General features: G+C 44.8%; 1 protein-coding gene across 1 annotated transcript in view; it reads right to left on the bottom strand.

Annotated features, from left to right (window-relative positions):
- Positions 1-3,853: 3,853 nt before the first annotated feature.
- Positions 3,854-22,611, bottom strand: part of LOC124008085 (DNA annealing helicase and endonuclease ZRANB3-like) — a gene marked incomplete at its 3' end in the record, with an annotated part of 44,419 nt that continues 25,661 nt past the window's right edge. Inside the window, 5 exon segments of the mRNA XM_046319019.1 lie at positions 3,854-4,382; positions 7,343-7,516; positions 10,414-10,593; positions 16,002-16,121; positions 22,592-22,611. The exon segment at positions 22,592-22,611 is cut by the window's right edge and continues 100 nt beyond it. Coding sequence (XP_046174975.1) covers positions 3,854-4,382; positions 7,343-7,516; positions 10,414-10,593; positions 16,002-16,121; positions 22,592-22,611 — 1,023 coding nt within the window.

Below are 22,611 nucleotides of genomic sequence, written 5' to 3'. Positions count from 1 at the left end.
GAGCTGAGGGGACCAGAGACTGCAAACAAGCTCTCCTCAGACTCTCCTCAAACAAGACATTCTCCTGCCTGCCAAACAAGACATTCTCCCCAGACTGCTGCCTGCCAAACAAGACATTCTCCCCAGACTAGACTACTGCCTGCCAAACAAGACATTTTCCTCAGACTGCTGCCTGCCAAACAAGACATTCTCCTCAGACTACTGCCTGCCAAACAAGACATTCTCCTCAGACTAGACTGCTGCCTGTCAAACAAGACATTCTCCTCAGACTAGACTGCTGCCTGTCAAACAAGACATTCTCCTCAGACTAGACTGCTGCCTGTCAAACAAGACATTCTCCTCAGACTAGACTGCTGCCTGCCAAACAAGACATTCTCCTGCTGCCTGCCAAACAAGACATTCTCCTCAGACTACTGCCTGCAAACAAGACATTCTCCTCAGACTAAACAAGACATTCTCCTCAGACTCCTGTCACAAGACATTCTCCTCAGACTGCTGCCTGCCAAACAAGACAAACAAGACATTCTCCTCAGACTAGACTGCCTGCCAAACAAGACATTCTCCTCAGACTACTGCCTGTCACAAGACATTCTCCTCAGACTAGACTGCTGCCTGCCAAACAAGACATTCTCCTCAGACTAGACTACTGCCTGCCAAACAAGACATTCTCCTCAGACTAGACTACTGCCTGCCAAACAAGACATTCTCCTCAGACTACTGCCAAAGACATTCTCCTCAGACTAGACTACTGCCTGCCAAACAAGACATTCTCCTCAGACTAGACTACTGCCTGCCAAACAAGACATTCTCCTCAGACTGCTGCCAAACAAGACATTCTCTGCAGACTACTGCTGCCTGCCAAACAAGACATTCTCCTCAGACTAGACTACTGCCTGCCAAACAAGACATTCTCCTCAGACTAGACTACTGCCTGCCAAACAAGACATTCTCCTCAGACTAGACTGCTGCCTGCCAAACAAGACATTCTCCTCAGACTAGACTGCTGCCTGCCAAACAAGACATTCTCCTCAGACTAGACTGCTGCCTGCCAAACAAGACATTCCCCTGACTATTCTAAAAAAGTGATCTTTGTCAAAAGTCTGAATGCAATATGCATTCATTTCCTAATGCTGTGATATAATAGTGATTATTTTCTCAGCATTTCCTGTTCGGGGACAGTGATTACAGTGTCATGTTTTGAGAGATGTGAAGTCTTAATTCCATCAGAGTTGTTGTTCTGCCTCGGTTGTCATTACAGATCTGACGGCCTGGTAAATTCCCCTTCTAACATGCTGCCTGTGGTGCCCGCAGTACCATAACAGAGAACCGTGTTTTGTTTGCTGATTAGATATCAAACATTACACACCTCAGTCAAGCATGACATGGAGACGATTTTGTTAACGGATTGTGTGTGTGTGTGTGTGTGTGTGTGTGTGTGTGTGTGTGTGTGTGTGTGTGTGTGTTGTGTGTGTGTGTGTGTGTGTGTGTGTGTGTGTTTTGTGTGTGTGTGTGTGTGTGTGTGTGTGTGTGTGTGACAAAAAAAACACACACAATTGTAATGGTGTGCTTGATCAGTCCTTGATGATGGAGCTAGTCTAGCATAGAAGTACAATGTATGTTCTAGTGATCCTATTTCTATGATTGAGACCACCCTCCTCTAGTGTTGACAGACAGTCAGGTGCCTGTATAACATCCCCTACACCAGCGCTATTCAGATCTCACCTGGAGGTCCTGAGTACTGCTGCATTTCTGTTCTACCTGATAACTCTACTGAACATAAATGTTAAAGCAACCTGCAACCATTTCAACGATTTTACTGAGTTACAGTTCATATAAGGAAATCAGGCATTTTAAATACATTTCTAAGGCCCTAATCTATGGATTTCACATGACTGGACAGAGGTGTAACGCATAAGCCCACCCACTGAGGAGCCAGGCCCACCCACTGAGGAGCCAGGCCCACCCACTGAGGAGCCGGGCCCACCCACTGAGGAGCCAGGCTCAGCCACTGAGGAGCCAGGCTCAGCCACTGAGGAGCCAGGCCCAGCCACTGAGGAGCCAGGCCCAGCCACTGAGGAGCCAGGCCCTCCCACTGAGGAGCCAGGCCCAGCCACTGAGGAGCCAGGCCCTCCCACTGAGGAGCCAGGCCCAGCCACTGAGGAGCCAGGCCCACCCACTGAGGAGCCATGGGCCCACCCACTGAGGAGCCAGGCCCACCCACTGAGGAGCCATGGGCCCACCCACTGAGGAGCCATGGGTCCACCCACTGAGGAGCCATGGGCCCACCCACTGAGGAGCCATGGGCCCACCCACTGAGGAGCCAGGCCCACCCACTGAGGAGCCAGGCCAGCCAATCAGAATGAGTTTCCCCCACAGGGTTTGTTACAGAAAGACAAACTGCTCTGTTTCATCAGCTGTCCAGGGGGGGAGCAACAACCCAGCCTTACAGAGCAGCAACCCAGCCTTACAGAGCAGCAACCCAGCCTTACAGAGCAGCAACCCAACCCAGCCTTACAGAGCAGCAACCCAGCCTTACAGAGCAGCAACCCAACCCAGCCTTACAGAGCAGCAACCCAACCCAGCCTTACAGAGCAGCAACCCAGAGCCAACCCAACCCAGCCTTACAGAGCAACAACAACCCAGCCTTACAGAGCAACAACCCAACCCAGCCTTACAGAGCAACAACCCAACCCAGCCTTACAGAGCAACAACCCAACCCAGCCTTACAGAGCAACAACCCAACCCAGCCTTACAGAGCAACAACCCAACCCAGCCTTACAGAGCAACAACCCAACCCAGCCTTACAGAGCAACAACCCAACCCAGCCTTACAGAGCAACAACCCAGCCTTACAGAGCAACAACCCAGCCTTACAGAGCAACAACCCAGCCTTACAGAGCAACAGCCTTACAGCATTACAGAGCAGCAACCCAGCCTTACAGAACAACAACCCAGCATTACAGAGCAGCAACCCAGCCTTACAGAGCAACAACCCAGCCTTACAGAGCAACAACCCAGCATTACAGAGCAGCAACCCAGCCTTACAGAGCAACAACCCAGCCTTACAGAGCAACAACCCAGCCTTACAGAGCAACAACCCAGCCTTACAGAGCAGCAACCCAGCCTTACAGAGCAACAACCCAGCCTTACAGAGCAACAACCCAGCATTACAGAGCAGCAACCCAGCCTTACAGAGCAACAACCCAGCCTTACAGAGCAACAACCCAGCCTTACAGAGCAACAACCCAGCCTTACAGAGCAACAACCCAGGCAGCTAGCAGGGTTATTCTGGGTTATTATTACTGAGAGACAGACAGGAGGGATGCTGCTGTGTGAATTCCCTGTGCCACTCGTTCGTGATGGATGGAAGAACAGGTAATCCTTTAAAGACTGAGGACTGATCTCAACCCTCCTTCACCCCCCTCTTTACGCCCTCCACTTCCCCCCGGTACTGCCAACTGAACCAGGAGGTGTCTGTGTTTGAGGAGAGACAGTTACCTTCCTTCTCCCAGTCCTATTAGATAGTCAGCCAGAGTGCCTTGGGGAACTTTAACTTCAGCCGGGGCCAATTCATCAACTTTACTTTGTAAACTTTGAGACGCGCGCTGCACGACGAGAACAGGCCTTGTGACTGTTTCTCACTTGACAGTCAGGTGAACAGTGTGTTGCGTCCTCCTCGTTGTCATCTAGCAGAGACACGTTGTCACGCTGGTCTATTTCTGACTTGCTGTATGTTACGCCTGCCAACGTGTGTGTGTGTGTGTGTGTGTGTGTGTGTGTGTGTGTGTGTGTGTGTGTGTGTGTGTGTGTGTGTGTGTGTGTGTGTGTGTGTGTGTGTGGGTGTGTGTACTCACCAGTGCTGGGCCTGTGGAGTGGGGACTCACACACCTCACAGTAAAGGAGCAGGATGCTGTTGGAGTAAGTACAGGCCCCACAGCTCCACTGATCTCCCTTCCCCTGATCTGGTGGTCCTGGTCTGGGGCTCAACCTTGGTTTCGGGGTCCCTTTCTCAGAGAGCCGACGGGGGGTAAACAGAGAGGCCAGGGGACTACTGCTCGTGCCTCTCCCCCCATGGAGGGACGTCCGTTTCCCCCCAAGACGAGACCTGGGGCTGTGGGTAGCGCTGGGGGTGAGGGTGGAGGTGGGCAGCCGCAGCCTCTTCACCTGGGGAGAGAAGTCTAGGTCCTGGAGGTCAGGGGGATCTTGGGAGTTGTAGTTTTTCTCCTTGTCACCCTCTGAGTTCTCCACATCTATAGAACCCTCCTTCTCTGAGGGGGTAACGGGGGATAGGCAAACCTCACCCTCTGTTCTTTTCCTCTTCTTCTCTTTACCCGCGTCCGGAGAGAAGAACGAACGGATGTCGTGCTGTTTGTCCTTCTCAAACTGCAGAGAGGGATAGAGTCACGGTAAGACTGTTGTAACGCCTGTCATCTGATCTGTTGTAAAGCCTGTCATTCATCTGATCTGTTGTAAAGCCTGTCATTCATCTGATCTGTTGTAAAGCCTGTCATTCATCTGATCTGTTGTAAAGCCTGTCATTCATCTGATCTGTTGTAAAGCCTGTCATCTGATCTGTTGTAAAGCCTGTCATTCATCTGATCTGTTGTAAAGCCTGTCATTCAATCTGTTGTAAAGCCTGTCATTCATCTGATCTGTTGTAAAGCCTGTCATTCATCTGATCTGTTGTAAAGCCTGTCATCTGATCTGTTGTAAAGCCTGTCATTCATCTGATCTGTTGTAAAGCCTGTCATTCATCTGATCTGTTGTAAAGCCTGTCATTCATCTGATCTGTTGTAAAGCCTGTCATCCTTCATCTGATCTGTTGTAAAGCAGGTCCTTCATCTGATCTGTTGTAAAGCCTGTCTTTCATCTGATCTGTTGTAAAGCCTGTCATTCATCTGATCTGTTGTAAAGCCTGTCATTCATCTGATCTGTTGTAAAGCCTGTCATTCATCTGATCTGTTGTAAAAGCAGGTCCTTCATCTGATCTGTTGTAAAGCCTGTCTTTCATCTGATCTGTTGTAAAGCCTGTCATTCATCTGATCTGTTGTAAAGCCTGTCATTCATCTGATCTGTTGTAAAGCCTGTCATTCATCTGATCTGTTGTAAAGCCTGTCTTTCATCTGATCTGTTGTAAAGCCTTCATTCATCTGATCTGTTGTAAAGCCTGTCATTCATCTGATCTGTTGTAAAAAGCCTGTCATTCATCTGATCTGTTGTAAAGCCTGTCTGTTGTAAAGCAGGTCATTCATCTGATCTGTTGTAAAGCCTGTCATTCATCTGATCTGTTGTAAAGCCTGTCTTTCATCTGATCTGTTGTAAAGCCTGTCATTCATCTGATCTGTTGTAAAGCCTGTCATTCATCTGATCTGTTGTAAAGCCTGTCATTCATCTGATCTGTTGTAAAGCCTGTCATTCATCTGATCTGTTGTAAAGCATCTGGTCTGTCTTTCATCTGATCTGTTGTAAAGCCTGTCATTCATCTGATCTGTTGTAAAGCCTGTCATTCATCTGATCTGTTGTAAAGCCTGTCATTCATCTGATCTGTTGTAAAGCACACCATTAATCTGAATTGTTGTAAAGCCTGTCATTCATCTGATCTGTTGTAAAGCCTGTCATTCATCTGATCTGTTGTAAAGCCTGTCATTCATCTGTTCTGTTGTAAAGCCTGTCATTCATCTGATCTGTTGTAAAGCCTGTCATTCATCTGATCTGTTGTAAAGCCTGTCATTCATCTGATCTGTTGTAAAGCCTGTCATTCATCTGATCTGTTGTAAAGCCTGTCATTCATCTGATCTGTTGTAAAGCCTGTCATTCATCTGATCTGTTGTAAAGCCTGTCATTAATCTGATCTGTTGTGAAGCCTGTCATTCATCTGATCTGTTGTAAAACACACCATTCATCTGAATTGTTGTAAAGCCTGTCATTCATCTGATCTAACAGTATCATCTGTCAGAGTTCATTTCTGTCCCTTTAAAGCCTGTCACATCTCTTTTCTGTTGTAAAGCCTGTCATTCATCTATCTGTTGTAAAGCTGATTCATCTGATCTGTTGTAAACTAACATTCATTATCTTCATAAATAATATCTGATCTGTGAGTTTAAGATGTTTCATCTGATAATGATGCATTATCGTTTTAGTAATATGTATGATGCATTATAGCAGTTTAAGATAGTTTGATAATGATGCATTATCGCGTAGTAATATGTGTGATACATTATCGTTTAGTAATATGTGTGATACATTATCGTTTAGTAATATGTGTGATACATGATCGTTTAGTGATGTGTATGATGCACCTACATGTCTATACTGTTAGACAGACATAAACATACAGTAGCAGTATGATTTCTAGGATTCAAAACCTTCCCAGTGTTAGAACACCATCTGCACACACATTAAAGAACCCAGATCACTAGACCAGTGCCTCACATGGTTAAAGAACCCAGATCACTAGACCAGTGCCTCACATGGTTAGGGACCCAGATCACTAGACCAGTGCCTCACATGGTTAAAGAACCCAGATCACTAGACCAGTGCCTCACATGGTTAAAGAACCCAGATCACTAGACCAGTGCCTCACATGGTTAAAGAACCCAGATCACTAGACCAGTGCCTCACATGGTTAAAGAACCCAGATCACTAGACCAGTGCCTCACATGGTTAAAGAACCCAGATCACTAGACCAGTGCCTCACATGGTTAAAGAACCCAGATCACGAGACCAGTGCCTCACATGGTTAAAGAACCCAGATCACTAGACCAGTGCCTCACATGGTTAAAAAACCCAGATCACTAGACCAGTGCCTCACATGGTTAAAAAACCCAGATCACTAGACCAGTGCCTCACATGGTTAAAGAACCCAGATCACTAGACCAGTGCCTCACATGGTTAAAGAACCCAGATCACTAGACCAGTGCCTCACATGGTTAAAGAACCCAGATCACTAGACCAGTGCCTCACATGGTTAAAGAACCCAGATCACTAGACCAGTGCCTCACATGGTTAAAGAACCCAGATCACTAGACCAGTGCCTCACATGGTTAAAGAACCCATATCACTAGACCAGTGCCTCACATGGTTAAAGAACCCAGATCACTAGACCAGTGCCTCACATGGTTAAAGAACCCAGATCACTAGACCAGTGCCTCACATGGTTAAAGAACCCAGATCACTAGACCAGTGCCTCACATGGTTAAAGAACCCAGATCACTAGACCAGTGCCTCACATGGTTAAAGAACCCAGATCACTAGACCAGTGCCTCACATGGTTAAAGAACCCAGATCACTAGACCAGTGCCTCACATGGTTAAAGAACCCAGATCACTAGACCAGTGACTCACATGGTTAAAGAACACAGGATCTTTGTCATTGTCAACCACTCCTCCTGCTGTCAGGGTCGTCTCGCTTGGTGTCCACGCCTCGGCGAAATTCAGGAAGTCCCATTTGTCCTTATCCCCCAACTCTGCCTTTAAGTACTCCTTCTTACCGTTCAGAGTACTGCCCGTTACCGTTTCCTGTCAACAACAACACACACACACACAGTCTCCTATCAGAACAACACGTACAGGGAAACACCACTCAAAAATAAAATGTTTTGGACTTTCAAGAAGCATTTTCCTTTTAAGCACTTAATGGCAGAAAATGTACTAAATCAGTGAGGCGCAATCAGGACTTGTCCAATAAGAAACACTTGTTTTGCTACAATGTGCACTAATGAATGTGACCATAAACTGCTCTGTTCTTTGCAGCATAATTAACAACAACAAGGTCAATAAACAACAAATAAACACCAAGATCAACAACCTCACTCTGATACATCTGTAATGCATCTTTAATGGTCTTTAAAAAAATGGCTTTATTGATTGATTGATTCAAATCCAGTTCATTGGAAACAGTGGTCCTGCAGTGGATATTAGTACCATAGAATTACAGATATATTGAGTGTACCTGCCATTCAGGACTTGTCCAATAAGAAACACTTGTTTTGCTACAATGTGCACCCTGAATGTGACCATCAAACTGCTCTGTTCTTTGCAGCATAATTAACAACAACAAGGTCAATAAACAACAAATAAACACTTTGTCAACAACCTTTGATACATCTGTACCATCAAAATGGGTCTTTAAAAAATGGCTTTATTGATTTTGATTCAAATCTACAGTTCCAGTCAAAATGACAAGGTGGTCTCTGGGGCAGTGGATATTAGTAAATCCAGAATTACAGATAATTGAGTCCCTTTGCCATTCAACCCAAATCTGTTCCAGTCAAAATGACAAGGTGGTCTCAGGGCTTTGTGCTATCCCTTTAAGTAAATCTACAGTACCAGTCAAAATGACAAGGTGGTCTCAGGGCTTTGTGCTATCCCTTTAAGTAAATCTACAGTACCAGTCAAAATGACAAGGTGGTCTCAGGGCTTTGTGCTATCCCTTTAAGTAAATCTACAGTACCAGTCAAAATGACAAGGTGGTCTCAGGGCTTTGTGCTATCCCTTTAAGTAAATCTACAGTACCAGTCAAAATGACAAGGTGGTCTCAGGGCTTTGTGCTATCCCTTTAAGTAAATCTACAGTACCAGTCAAAATGACAAGGTGGTCTCAGGGCTTTGTGCTATCCCTTTAAGTAAATCTACAGTACCAGTCAAAATGACAAGGTGGTCTCGGGGCTTTGTGCTATCCCTTTAAGTAAATCTACAGTACCAGTCAAAATGACAAGGTGGTCTCGGGGCTTTGTGCTATCCCTTTAAGTAAATCTACAGTACCAGTCAAAATGACAAGGTGGTCTCAGGGCTTTGTGCTATCCCTTTAAGTAAATCTACAGTACCAGTCAAAATGACAAGGTGGTCTCAGGGCTTTGTGCTATCCCTTTAAGTAAATCTACAGTACCAGTCAAAATGACAAGGTGGTCTCAGGGCTTTGTGCTATCCCTTTAAGTAAATCTACAGTACCAGTCAAAATGACAAGGTGGTCTCAGGGCTTTGTGCTATCCCTTTAAGTAAATCTACAGTACCAGTCAAAATGACAAGGTGGTCTCAGGGCTTTGTGCTATCCCTTTAAGTAAATCTACAGTACCAGTCAAAATGACAAGGTGGTCTCAGGGCTTTGTGCTATCCCTTTAAGTAAATCTACAGTACCAGTCAAAATGACAAGGTGGTCTCAGGGCTTTGTGCTATCCCTTTAAGTAAATCTACAGTACCAGTCAAAATGACAAGGTGGTCTCGGGGGCTTTGTGCTATCCCTTTAAGTAAATCTACAGTACCAGTCAAAATGACAAGGTGGTCTCGGGGGCTTTGTGCTATCCCTTTAAGTAAATCTACAGTACCAGTCAAAATGACAAGGTGGTCTCGGGGCTTTGTGCTATCCCTTTAAGTAAATCTACAGTACCAGTCAAAATGACAAGGTGGTCTCGGGGCTTTGTGCTATCCCTTTAAGTAAATCTACAGTACCAGTCAAAATGACAAGGTGGTCTCGGGGCTTTGTGCTATCCCTTTAAGTAAATCTACAGTACCAGTCAAAATGACAAGGTGGTCTCGGGCTTTGTGCTATCCCTTTAAGTAAATCTACAGTAAAAGTCAAAAGGTTGGACACACCTACTCATTCAAGGGTTTTTCTGTATTTTTACTATTTTCTACATTGTAGAATAATAATAATAATAGTGAAGACATCAAAACTATGAAATCACACATATGGAATCATGTAGTAACCAAAAAACAAATCAAAATATATTTTAGACTTGAGATTCTTCAAAGTAACCACCCTTCGCCTTGATGACAGCTTTGCACACTCTTGGCATTCTCTCAACCAGCTTCATGAGGTCGACACCTGGAATGCATTTCAATTAACAGGTGTGCCTTGTTAAAAGTTACATTTGTCGATTTTCGATCTTCTTAATGCATTTGAGCCAATCAGTTGTGTTGTGACATGGTAGGGGTGGTATACAGAAGATAGGGCTATTTGGTTAAAGACCAAGTCCATATTATGGCAAGAACAGCCCAAATAAGCAAAGAGAAACGACAGTGCATCATTACTTTAAGACATGAAGGTCAGTCAATCAGGGAACATTTCAAGAACATTTAATATTTCTTCAAGTACAGTCACAAAAACCATCAAGCGCTTTGATGAAACTGGCTCTCATGAGGACCGCCACAGGAAAGGAAGACTGCTGCAGAGGATAAGTTCATTAGAGATAACTGCACATCAGATTGCAGCCCAAATAAATGCTTCACAGAGTTCAACTAACAGACACATCTCAACATCAACTGTTCAGAGGACAGAATCAGGCCTTCATGGTCAGCGTATAAAATAGTAAAAATAAAGAAAAACCCTAGGATATGTGTGTCAACTTTTGACTGGTACTGCATTTCTATGAAAAGTACCTACCTTCCAGTTAAAACAAAACACACGCACACACACACCTTCCTGTTGAGCATGCCCCACATAACGGTGTCAAAGGTTCCCTTGGCGATGAGGTAGTGCACGTGGACGGAGGCGGTCTGTCCGATGCGGTGCGCCCGGTCCTCAGCCTGCTTCACATGGCCAGGGTTCCAGTACAGCTCAGCAAACACCACGTGAGTGGCTGCTGTGAACGTCAGGCCCTGGACACCACAGAACACACTCACTGAAGGGAAGAACTCACCGGAAGCAGACAGGTGGAGAAAGCAGAGCATGGAGGGTGAACAGTATGGGAACAGGCAGAGCGAGGAGGGTGAACAGTACGGGAACAGGCAGAGCGAGGAGGGTGAACAGTACGGGAACAGGCAGAGCGAGGAGGGTGAAGAGTACGGGAACAGGCAGAGCGAGGAGGGTGAACAGTAGGGGAACAGGCAGGAACAGGCAGGCAGCGCGAGGAGGGTGAACAGTACGGGAACAGGCAGAGCGAGGAGGGTGAACAGTAGGGGAACAGGCAGAGCGAGGAGGGTGAACAGTAAGGGAACAGGCAGAGCGAGGAGGGTGGGAACAGGCAGTGAACAGGGGAACAGGCAGAGCGAGGAGGGTGAACAGTATGGGAACAGGCAGAGCGAGGAGGGTGAACAGTACGGGAACAAGCAGAGCGAGGAGGGTGAACAGTACGGGAACAGGCAGAGCGAGGAGGGTGAACAGTACGGGAACAGGCAGAGCAGTGTGAACAGTACGGGAACAGGCAGAGCAGTGAGGAGGGTGAACAGTACGGGAACAAGCAGAGCGAGGAGGGTGAACAGTACGGGAACAGGCAGAGCGAGGAGGGTGAACAGTACGGGAACAGGCAGAGCAGTGAGGAGGGTGAACAGTACGGGAACAGGCAGAGCAGTGAGGAGGGTGAACAGTACGGGAACAGGCAGAGCAGTGAGGAGGGTGAACAGTACGGGAACAGGCAGAGCGAGGAGGGTGAACAGTACGGGAACAGGCAGAGCATTGACTGTATGCTAGCAGGATAGTACATATAGTTGAAGTCGGAAGTTTACATACACTTAGGTCGGAGTCATTAAAACTCGTTTTTCAACCACTCCACAAATTTCTTGTTAACATACTATAGTTTTGGCAAGTCGGTTAGGACATCTACTTTGTGCATGACACAAGTCATTTTTCTTACAATTGTTTACAGACAGATTATTTCCCTTATAATTCACTGTATCACAATTCCAGTGGGTCAGAAGTTTACATACACGAAATTGACTGTGCCTTTAAACAGCTTGGAAAATTCCAGAAAATGTCATGGCTTTAGAAGCTTTAGATAGGCTAATTGACATCATTTGAGTCAATTGGAGGTGTACCTGTGGATGTATTTCAAGGCCTACCTTCAAACTCAGTGCCTCTTTGCTTGACATCATGGGAAAATAAAAATAAATCAGCCAAGACCTCAGAAAAAAAACATTGGAGACCTCAACAAGTCTGGTTCATAATTGGGAGCAATTTCCAAACGCCTGCAGGTACCACATTCATCTGTACAAACATTAGTATGCAAGTATAAACACCATGGGACGACGCAGCTGTCATACCACTCAGGAAGGAGATGCATTCTGTCTCCTAGAGATGAACGTACTTTGGTGTGAAAAGTGCAAATCAATCCCAGAACAAAAGGACCTTGTGAAGATGCAGGAGGAATCGGGTAATAAAGTATCTATATCCACAGTAAAACGAGTCCTATATCAACATAACCTGAAAGGCCACTCAGCCACGAAGAAGCCACTGCTCCAAAACCTCCATAAAAAAGCCAAACTACGGTTTGCAACTGCACATTGGGACAAATATCGTTTTCCAAATGGACAATAACCCCAAGCATACTTCCAAAGTTGTGGCAAAATGGCTTAAGGACAACAAAGTCAAGGTATTGGAGTGGCCACCACAAAGCACTGACAATCCAATAGAACATTTGTGGGCAGAACTGAAAAAGCTTGTGCGAGCAAGGAGGCCTACAAACCTGACTCAGTTACACCAGCTCTGTCAGGAGGAACGGGCAAAAATTCACCCAACTTATTGTGGGAAGCTTGTGGAAGGCTACCTGAAGTGTTTGACCCAAATTAAACAATTTAAAGGCAATGCTACCAAATACAAATTGAGTGTATGTAAACTTCTGACCCACTGGGAATGTGATGAAAGAAATAAAAGTTTAAATGAATCATTCTTTCTACTTTTATTCTAACATTTCACATTCTTAAAATAAAGTGGTGATCCTAGCTGACATAAAACAGGGAATTTTTACAAGGATCAAATGTCAGCAATTGTGAAAAACTGAGTTTAATGTATTTAGCTGAGGTGTACGTAAACATCAGACTTCAACTGTAATATTATAATATCATCTACGCTTTTATCTCACAGTCATGCACACATTTGACATATGGGTGGTCACAGGAATGGAACCCACCACCCCGGCTTTACGAGCTCCATGCTCTACCAACTGAGCTACAGGAAGGAGCGCCATGCCCTACCAACTGAGCTACAGGAAGGAGCGCCATGCTCTACCAACTGAGCAACAGGAAGGAGTGCCATGCAGGAAGGAGCGCCATGCTCTACCAACTGAGCAACAGGAAGGAGTGCAACCAACTGAGCTACAGGAAGGAGCGCCATGCTCTACCAACTGAGCTACAGGAAGGAGCGCCATGCTCTACCAACTGAGCAACAGGAAGGAGTGCCATGCTCTACCAACTGAGCTACAGGAAGGAGCGCCATGCTCTACCAACTGAGCTACAGGGAGGAGCGCCATGCTCTACCAACTGAGCTACAGGAAGGAGCGCCATGCTCTACCAACTGAGCTACAGGAAGGAGCGCCATGCTCTACCAACTGAGCTACAGGAAGGAGCGCCATGCTCTACCAACTGAGCTACAGGAAGGAGCACCATGCTCTACCAACTGAGCTACAGGAAGGAGCACCATGCTCTACCAACTGAGCTACAGGAAGGAGCACCATGCTCTACCAACTGAGCTACAGGAAGGAGCGCCATGCTCTACCAACTGAGCTACAGGAAGGAGCGCCATGCTCTACCAACTGAGCTACAGGGAGGAGCGCCATGCTCTACCAACTGAGCTACAGGAAGGAGCACCATGCTCTACCAACTGAGCTACAGAAGACCACACCTCCAATCAGCTTTGCTGATAGCGATGTTGTTTCCATAAGTGGATGAATTGGTGTAATTTAGCATGTATAGTAAAGCCTCGACCCTTAGCTACCTCTTCCAATTCAAATGAGCTCGGGAAAAAAGCTGGTATTGTTTTGTGTGAATACATCTCTAGCGATACAACACAAAAATAGAGACACGTTTTAATTGAGTGAGGCGTCAAAGAGGACAACCTGCCCGCCCCGCTTCGGTTGGGTCATTAGAATTCAAAACAACAGATTCTAAAATAAATTCACACGCACGCTTCGCTTCGCTCGCCTTTAGTGAGTTTAGGCCATTAGTCAAGAACTTTCTCACTGTTCTTAATGCTCGTTTTAATTTGGAAAGAAAGACTTCCTATCTATTTATTACATATAACAAATAAACGGGAACAGGTCTTGGAAGATATCAATCAAAGAAGTGTTACTGGGACTGGAATTAGGACACGTGGTGGATGTATAGTGTTACTGGGACTGGAATTAGGACACGTCCTGGATGTATAGTGTTACAGGGACTGGAATTAGGACACGTCCTGGATGTATAGTGTTACTGGGACTGGAATTAGGACACGTGGTGGATGTATAGTGTTACTGGGACTGGAATTAGGACACGTGGTGGATGTATAGTGTTACTGGGACTGGAATTAGGACACGTGGTGGATGTATAGTGTTACTGGGACTGGAATTAGGACACGTGGTGGATGTATAGTGTTACTGGGACTGGAATTAGGACACGTGGTGGATGTATAGTGTTACTGGGACTGGAATTAGGACACGTGTTGGATGTATAGTGTTACAGGGACTGGAATTAGGACACGTCCTGGATGTATAGTGTTACTGGGACTGGAATTAGGACACGTGGTGGATGTATAGTGTTACTGGGACTGGAATTAGGACACGTGGTGGATGTATAGTGTTACTGGGACTGGAATTAGGACACGTGGTGGATGTATAGTGTTACTGGGACTGGAATTAGGACACGTGGTGGATGTATAGTGTTACTGGGACTGGAATTAGGACACGTGGTGGATGTATAGTGTTACTGGGACTGGAATTAGGACACGTGTTGGATGTATAGTGTTACAGGGACTGGAATTAGGACACGTGGATGTATAGTGTTACTGGGACTGGAATTAGGACACGTGGTGGATGTATAGTGTTACTGGGACTGGAATTAGGACACGTGGTGGATGTATAGTGTTACTGGGACTGGAATTAGGACACGTGGTGGATGTATAGTGTTACTGGAATTAGACTGGATGTATTGTTACTGGGACTGGAATTAGGACACGTGGTGGATGTATAGTGTTACTGGGACTGGAATTAGGACACGTGGTGGATGTATAGTGTTACTGGGACTGGGACTGGAATTGTTACTGGGACTGGAATTAGGACACGTGGTGGATGTATAGTGTTACTGGGACTGGAATTAGGACACGTCCTGGATGTATAGTGTTACTGGGACTGGAATTAGGACACGTCCTGGATGTATAGTGTTACTGGGACTGGAATTAGGACACATGGTGGATGTATAGTGTTACTGGGACTGGAATTAGGACACGTCCTGGATGTATAGTGTTACTGGGACTGGAATTAGGACACATGGTGGATGTATAGTGTTACTGGGACTGGAATTAGGACACGTAGTGGATGTATAGTGTTACTGGGACTGGAATTAGGACACGTGGTGGATGCATAGTGTTACAGGGACTGGAATTAGGACACGTCCTGGATGTATAGTGTTACTGGGACTGGAATTAGGACACGTCCTGGATGTATAGTGTTACAGGGACTGGAATTAGGACACATGGTGGATGTATAGTGTTACTGGGACTGGAATTAGGACACGTGGTGGATGTATAGTGTTACTGGGACTGGAATTAGGACACGTGGTGGATGTATAGTGTTACTGGGACTGGAATTAGGACACATGGTGGATGTATAGTGTTACAGGGACTGGAATTAGGACATGTGATGGATGTATAGTGTTACTGGGACTGGAATTAGGACACGAGGTGGATGTATAGTGTTACTGGGACTGGAATTAGGACACGTGGTGGATGTATAGTGTTACTGGGACTGGAATTAGGACACGTGGTGGATGTATAGTGTTACTGGGACTGGAATTAGGACATGTGGTGGATGTATAGTGTTACTGGGACTGGAATTAGGACACGTGGTGGATGTATAGTGTTACAGGGACTGGAATTAGGACACGTCCTGGATGTATAGTGTTACAGGGACTGGAATTAGGACACGTCCTGGATGTATAGTGTTACAGGGACTGGAATTAGGACACGTCCTGGATGTATAGTGTTACAGGGACTGGAATTAGGACACATGGTGGATGTATATGCCCAGTAGAGGGTCTGTACCGTAGAAATATAATTACTATTCTATCATCAGTGTTTCTATGGTCTGTACGTGCAGTACCTGCCCAGCAGCCTGTATGCTGAGGACGGCCACGCGCGTCTCAGGGTCATTCTGGAACTGGTGAACCAAGTGGATACGCTCTGAGGACGGGACACTGCCATCGATACGGATGTAACTGGCCTGAGAGAGAGAGGAGATAGGGAGAGAAGTAAATGTCAGCGCTGATTAAAACCTTGACCTCTGAACCCACCACTAAAACGACAGAAACATCCTATAGCATTGCTGTATAGAAAAACAACCATTTACTAATACATCGGTGTACACGTCACTGACAAACTGAAATGGTCCACTCACACAGACAGTGTGGTGAAGAAAATGTGGCTTGTCACCTAAAACCCTCAAACTTTTACACAATCAAGAGCATCCTGTCGGGCTGTATCACCGTATGGTATGGCAACCGCACTGCCCACAGAGCTCTCCAGAGGGTGGTATGGTCTGCCCAACACATCACCGGGGGGCAAACTACCTGCCCTTCAGGACACCTACAGCACCCAATGTCACAGGAAGGCCATAAAGATCATCAAGGACAACAACCACCCGAGCCACTGCCTGTTCACCCCGCTATCATCCAGAAGGTGAAGTCAGTACAGGTACATTCTCACCACCCGAGCCACTGCCTGTTCACCCCGCTATCATCCAGAAGGTGAGGTCAGTACAGGTGCATCATCACCACCCGAGCCACTGTCTGTTCACCCCGCTATCATCCAGAAGGTTAGGTCAGTACAGGTGCATCAAAGCTGGGACCGAGAGACTGAAAAACAGATTCTATCTCAAGGCCATCAGACTGTTAAACAGCATCACTAACATTGAGAGGCTGCTGCCTATATACATAGACTTGAAATCTCTGGCCACTTTAATAAATAGAACACTGGCCACTTTAATAAATAGAACACTGGCCACTTTAATAAATAGAACACTGGCCACTTTAATAAATAGAACACTGGCCACTTTAATAAATAGAACACTGGCCACTTTAATAAATAGATCACTGGCCACTTTAATAAATAGATCACTTTAATAAATAGCCACTTTAATAAATAGAACACTAGCCACTTTAATAAATAGAACACTAGCCACTTTAATAAATATAACACTAGCCACTTTAATAAATAGAACACTAGCCACTTTAATAAATAGAACACTAGCCACTTTAATAAATAGAACACTAGCCACTTTAATAAATAGAACACTAGCCACTTTAATAAATAGAACACTGGCCACTTTAATAAATAGAACACTGGCCACTTTAATAAATAGAACACTGGCCACTTTAATAAATAGAACACTGGCCACTTTAATAAATAGAACACTGGCCACTTTAATAAATAGAACACTGGCCACTTTAATAAATAGAACACTGGCCACTTTAATAAATAGAACACTGGCCACTTTAATAAATAGAACACTAGCCACTTTAATAAATATAACACTAGCCACTTTAATAACTTTAATAGAACACTAGCCACTTTAATAAATAGAACACTAGCCACTTTAATAAATAGAACACTGGCCACTTTAATAAATAGAACACTGGCCACTTTAATAAATAGAACACTAGCCACTTTAATAAATAGAACACTAGCCACTTTAATAAATAGAACACTGGCCACTTTAATAAATAGAACACTGGCCACTTTAATAAATAGAACACTGGCCACTTTAATAAATAGAACACTGGCCACTTTAATAAATAGAACACTAGCCACTTTAATAAATAGAACACTGGCCACTTTAATAAATAGAACACTGGCCACTTTAATAAATAGAACACTGGCCACTTTAATAAATAGAACACTGGCCACTTTAATAAATAGAACACTGGCCACTTTAATAAATATAACATTAGCCACTTTAATAATGTCTACATATCTTGCATTACCCATCTCATATGTATATACTGTATCATATACTATATCTTATTCTATACCGCTCTCACATTGCATGTCCATATATTTATATATTTTTAATTCCATTCCTTTACTAGATGTGTGTGTATTGGGTAGTTGTTGTGTAATTGTTAAGATATTACTTGTTAGATATTACTGCATTGTCGGAGCTAGAAGCACAAGCATTTCGCTACACCAGCAATAACATCTGCTAACCACGTGTATGTGACCAATAACATCTGCTAAACACGTGTATGTGACCAATAACATCTGCTAACCATGTGTATGTGACCAATAACATCTGCTAAACACATGTATGTGACCAATAACATCTGCTAACCACGTCTGCCAATAACCAACCACGTGTATGTGACCAATAACATCTGCAATAACATCTGCTAACCACGTGTATGTGACCAATAACATCTGCTAACCACGTGTATGTGACCAATAACATCTGCTAACCACGTGTATGTGACCAATAACATCTGCTAACCACGTGTATGTGACCAATAACATCTGCTAAACACGTGTATGTGACCAATAACATCTGCTAACCACGTGTATGTGACCAATAACATCTGCTAACCACGTGTATGTGACCAATAACATCTGCTAACCATGTGTATGTGACCAATAACATCTGCTAACCACGTGTAACCATGTGTATGTGACCAATAACATCTGCTAACCATGTGTATGTGACCAATAACATCTGCTAACCATGTGTATGTGACCAATAACATCTGCTAACCATGTGTATGTGACCAATAACATCTGCTAACCATGTGTATGTGACCAATAACATCTGCTAACCATGTGTGACCAATAACATCTGCTAACCAGTGTATGTGACCAATAACATTTGATTTGACATTTAGTCCATTCCACTCCACACAGACTGTACCCAGATACAGGAAGAACAATTTAGTGTTCTAATACACCTGTCGCAGTGATGTCATCGATTTCATTTTGATTTGATTGGATTAGTCGTGTCTCCCGCCCTCCGTCTCCCGCCCTCCGTCTCGCCCTCGGTCTCCCGCCCTCGGTCTCCCCCTCGGTCTCCCCATCGGTCTCCCCCTCGGTCTCCCGCCCTCCGTCTCCCGCCCTCCGTCTCCCCCTCCGTCTCCCCTCCGTCCCCCCTCCGTCTCCCCCCCGTCCCCCCTCGTCTCCCCCCTCCGTCTCCCCCTCCGTCTCCCCCTCCGTCTCCCCTCCGTCTCCCCCTCGGTCTCTCTCCCCGTTCTCACAGCTGTAGTTCATCACGGCAGCATGCAGCTCATTATTTGACTCTTTTTCCTGTTAATGGATGATGATGATGCTTCAGCGAGTGGGAGACTTCTCAAATTAGAAGATGTGATCACACTTGATCACGTATCAGATAACAGCAGACGACACCTAAACCCTTCCTCTCACATCACTGCCATCGAGCTGAGAAACGCGTGAAACTGGCTTAAAATAAAAACAGTGTGTGTGTGTGTGTGTGTGTATTGTACAAACTTCTGTTTTAAGTTTCAACATAATTGGAGATGAGATTCAGCAACACTTAGAGAACAATGGAATACATTTTTTATTTTAAAGCTTCTTTATTGCTAAAAAGTAATTGGTTCCTAAAAAAAGTAATTAAATAAATTCCACATTCAGTGTTGCTGAATCTCCTCTCTCCTTGGTTGGAAAGAGAGTTTCTACATAGACAGTCTGTTCTAGTGAAAACACAAGACATTTCAAGTGTGAGTGGTATTACTGCCAGTGGCTGGTTCAACATGTATAGACTTGAGGGGAAAGCACACAACACTAACATGTACACAACACTAACATGTACACAACACTAACATGTATAGACTTGAGGAGAAAGCACACAACACTAACATGTACACAACACTAACATGTACACAACACTAACATGTATAGACTTGAGGAGAAAGCACACATGTACACAACACTAACATGTATAGACTTGAGGAGAAAGCACACATGTACACAACACTAACATGTAGACTTGAGGAGAAAGCACACATGTACACAACACTAACATGTAGACTTGAGGAGAAAGCACACATGTACACAACACTAACATGTACACAACACTAACATGTAGACTTGAGGAGAAAGCACACATGTACACAACACTAACATGTAGACTTGAGGAGAAAGCACACAACACTAACATGTACACAACACTAACATGTACACAACACTAACATGTAGACTTGAGGAGAAAGCACACAACACTAACATGTATAGACTTGAGGAGAAAGCACACAACACTAACATGTACACAACACTAACATGTACACAACACTAACATGTAGACTTGAGGAGAAAGCACACAACACTAACATGTATAGACTTGAGGAGAAAGCACACAACACTAACATGTAGACTTGAGGAGAAAGCACACAACACTAACATGTATAGACTTGAGGAGAAAGCACACAACACTAACATGTACACAACACTAACATGTACACAACACTAACATGTACACAACACTAACATGTATAGACTTGAGGAGAAAGCACACAACACTAACATGTACACAACACTAACATGTACACAACACTAACATGTACACAACACTAACATGTACACAACACTAACATGTATAGACTTGAGGAGAAAGCACACAACACTAACATGTACACAACACTAACATGTACACAACACTAACATGTACACAACACTAACATGTATAGACTTGAGGAGAAAGCACACAACACTAACATGTACACAACACTAACATGTACACAACACTAACATGTACACAACACTAACATGTACACAACACTAACATGTATAGACTTGAGGAGAAAGCACACAACACTAACATGTACACAACACTAACATGTACACAACACTAACATGTACACAACACTAACATGTACACAACACTAACATGTATAGACTTGAGGAGAAAGCACACAACACTAACATGTACACAACACTAACATGTACACAACACTAACATGTACACAACACTAACATGTACACAACACTAACATGTATAGACTTGAGGAGAAAGCACACAACACTAACATGTAGACTTGAGGAGAAAGCACACAACACTAACATGTATAGACTTGAGGAGAAAGCACACAACACTAACATGTACACAACACTAACATGTACACAACACTAACATGTACACAACACTAACATGTAGACTTGAGGAGAAAGCACACAACACTAACATGTACACAACACTAACATGTAGACTTGAGGAGAAAGCACACAACACTAACATGTACACAACACTAACATGTAGACTTGAGGAGAAAGCACACAACACTAACATGTAGACTTGAGGAGAAAACACACAACACTAACATGTATAGACTTGAGGAGAAAGCACACAAAACTAACATGTAGACTTGAGGAGAAAGCACACAACACTAACATGTATAGACTTGAGGAGAAAACACACAACACTAACATGTATAGACTTGAGGAGAAAACACACAACACTAACATGTATAGACTTGAGGAGAAAGCACACAACACTAACATGTATAGACTTGGCATCTACATTTTATTCAATTAGCCGACGCTCTTATCCAGAGGGACTTACACCAGCAATTTGGGTTAAGTGCCTTGCTCAAGGGCAGATCGACAGATTGGTCACCTCGTCTGCTCGGGGATTGGAACCTTTCGGTTACTGGCCCAATGCTCCGAACCGCTAGGTTACCTGCAGCTACAGGGTGTAACTCACTGGTGTTGTGTAAACAGTGACAGTCTATGACCCCCACGCCTGGGAATCTATGACCCCCACGCCTGGGAATCTATGACCCCCAACGCCTGGGAATCTATGACCCCCAACGCCTGGGAATCTATGACCCCCACGCCTGGGAATCTATGACCCCCACGCCTGGGAATCTATGACCCCCACGCCTGGGAATCTATGACCCCCAACGCCTGGGAATCTATGACCCCCAACGCCTGGGAATCTATGACCCCCAACGCCTGGGAATCTATGACCCCCACGCCTGGGAATCTATGACCCCCACGCCTGGGAATCTATGACCCCCACGCCTGGGAATCTATGACCCCCTCGCCTGGGAATCTATGACCCCCACGCCTGGGAATCTATGACCCCCGCGCCTGGGAATCTATGACCCCCACGCCTGGGAATCTATGACCCCCACGCCTGGGAATCTATGACCCCCACGCCTGGGAATCTATGACCCCCACGCCTGGGAATCATGGTCCCTACAGGGCTGTGACGACAACATCAGGGTTGTTCAGTCTAGTTATTTTGTTAGATACTTTTTCCTATTAGCTGAAATCTTATTTTCTTCAAAGCCCTTAGCTAGCAAACATGTTTCACTATAAAACAACAAAAAATACTGCACTCTGAACCACACAACTTTCCTAGATTCATGACAGTGTTGTTAGACAATGCAAGAAATGTCAACTTCAATATGTGATGTAGTTTTAGTGGAATTTGCAGCAGTTGTTGGTAAGTACTGAATGTGCTACCTTCTAGAGTAACTTCCTCAACCTTTAAGTGGTTTAGGATTTGAAGACAGGTATGGAACAATCTCCATAATAGTTTGACAGGTCTGGGAAAGTGCCTGAGGGCACATCTGTGTGCTGTGTCAGGGAGAGGGACAGAGATGGCCCCTTAGTGGGGAATATGTGACAGAGGGGCTGCTGAACAGTGGGAGAGGTGTGCGTGTCCATTAGTTGTGATGAGTGAACAACCGTTACCTTGGCTTCGATGACAGCCT

The sequence above is a fragment of the Oncorhynchus gorbuscha genome, linkage group LG21 (genome assembly GCF_021184085.1).
Source record: "Oncorhynchus gorbuscha isolate QuinsamMale2020 ecotype Even-year linkage group LG21, OgorEven_v1.0, whole genome shotgun sequence".
In the NCBI taxonomy this organism is placed as follows: Eukaryota; Metazoa; Chordata; class Actinopteri; order Salmoniformes; family Salmonidae; genus Oncorhynchus; species Oncorhynchus gorbuscha.
The sequence above is the reverse complement of the archived record's forward strand: the minus strand, read 5'-3'. Positions and strand labels throughout refer to the sequence as shown.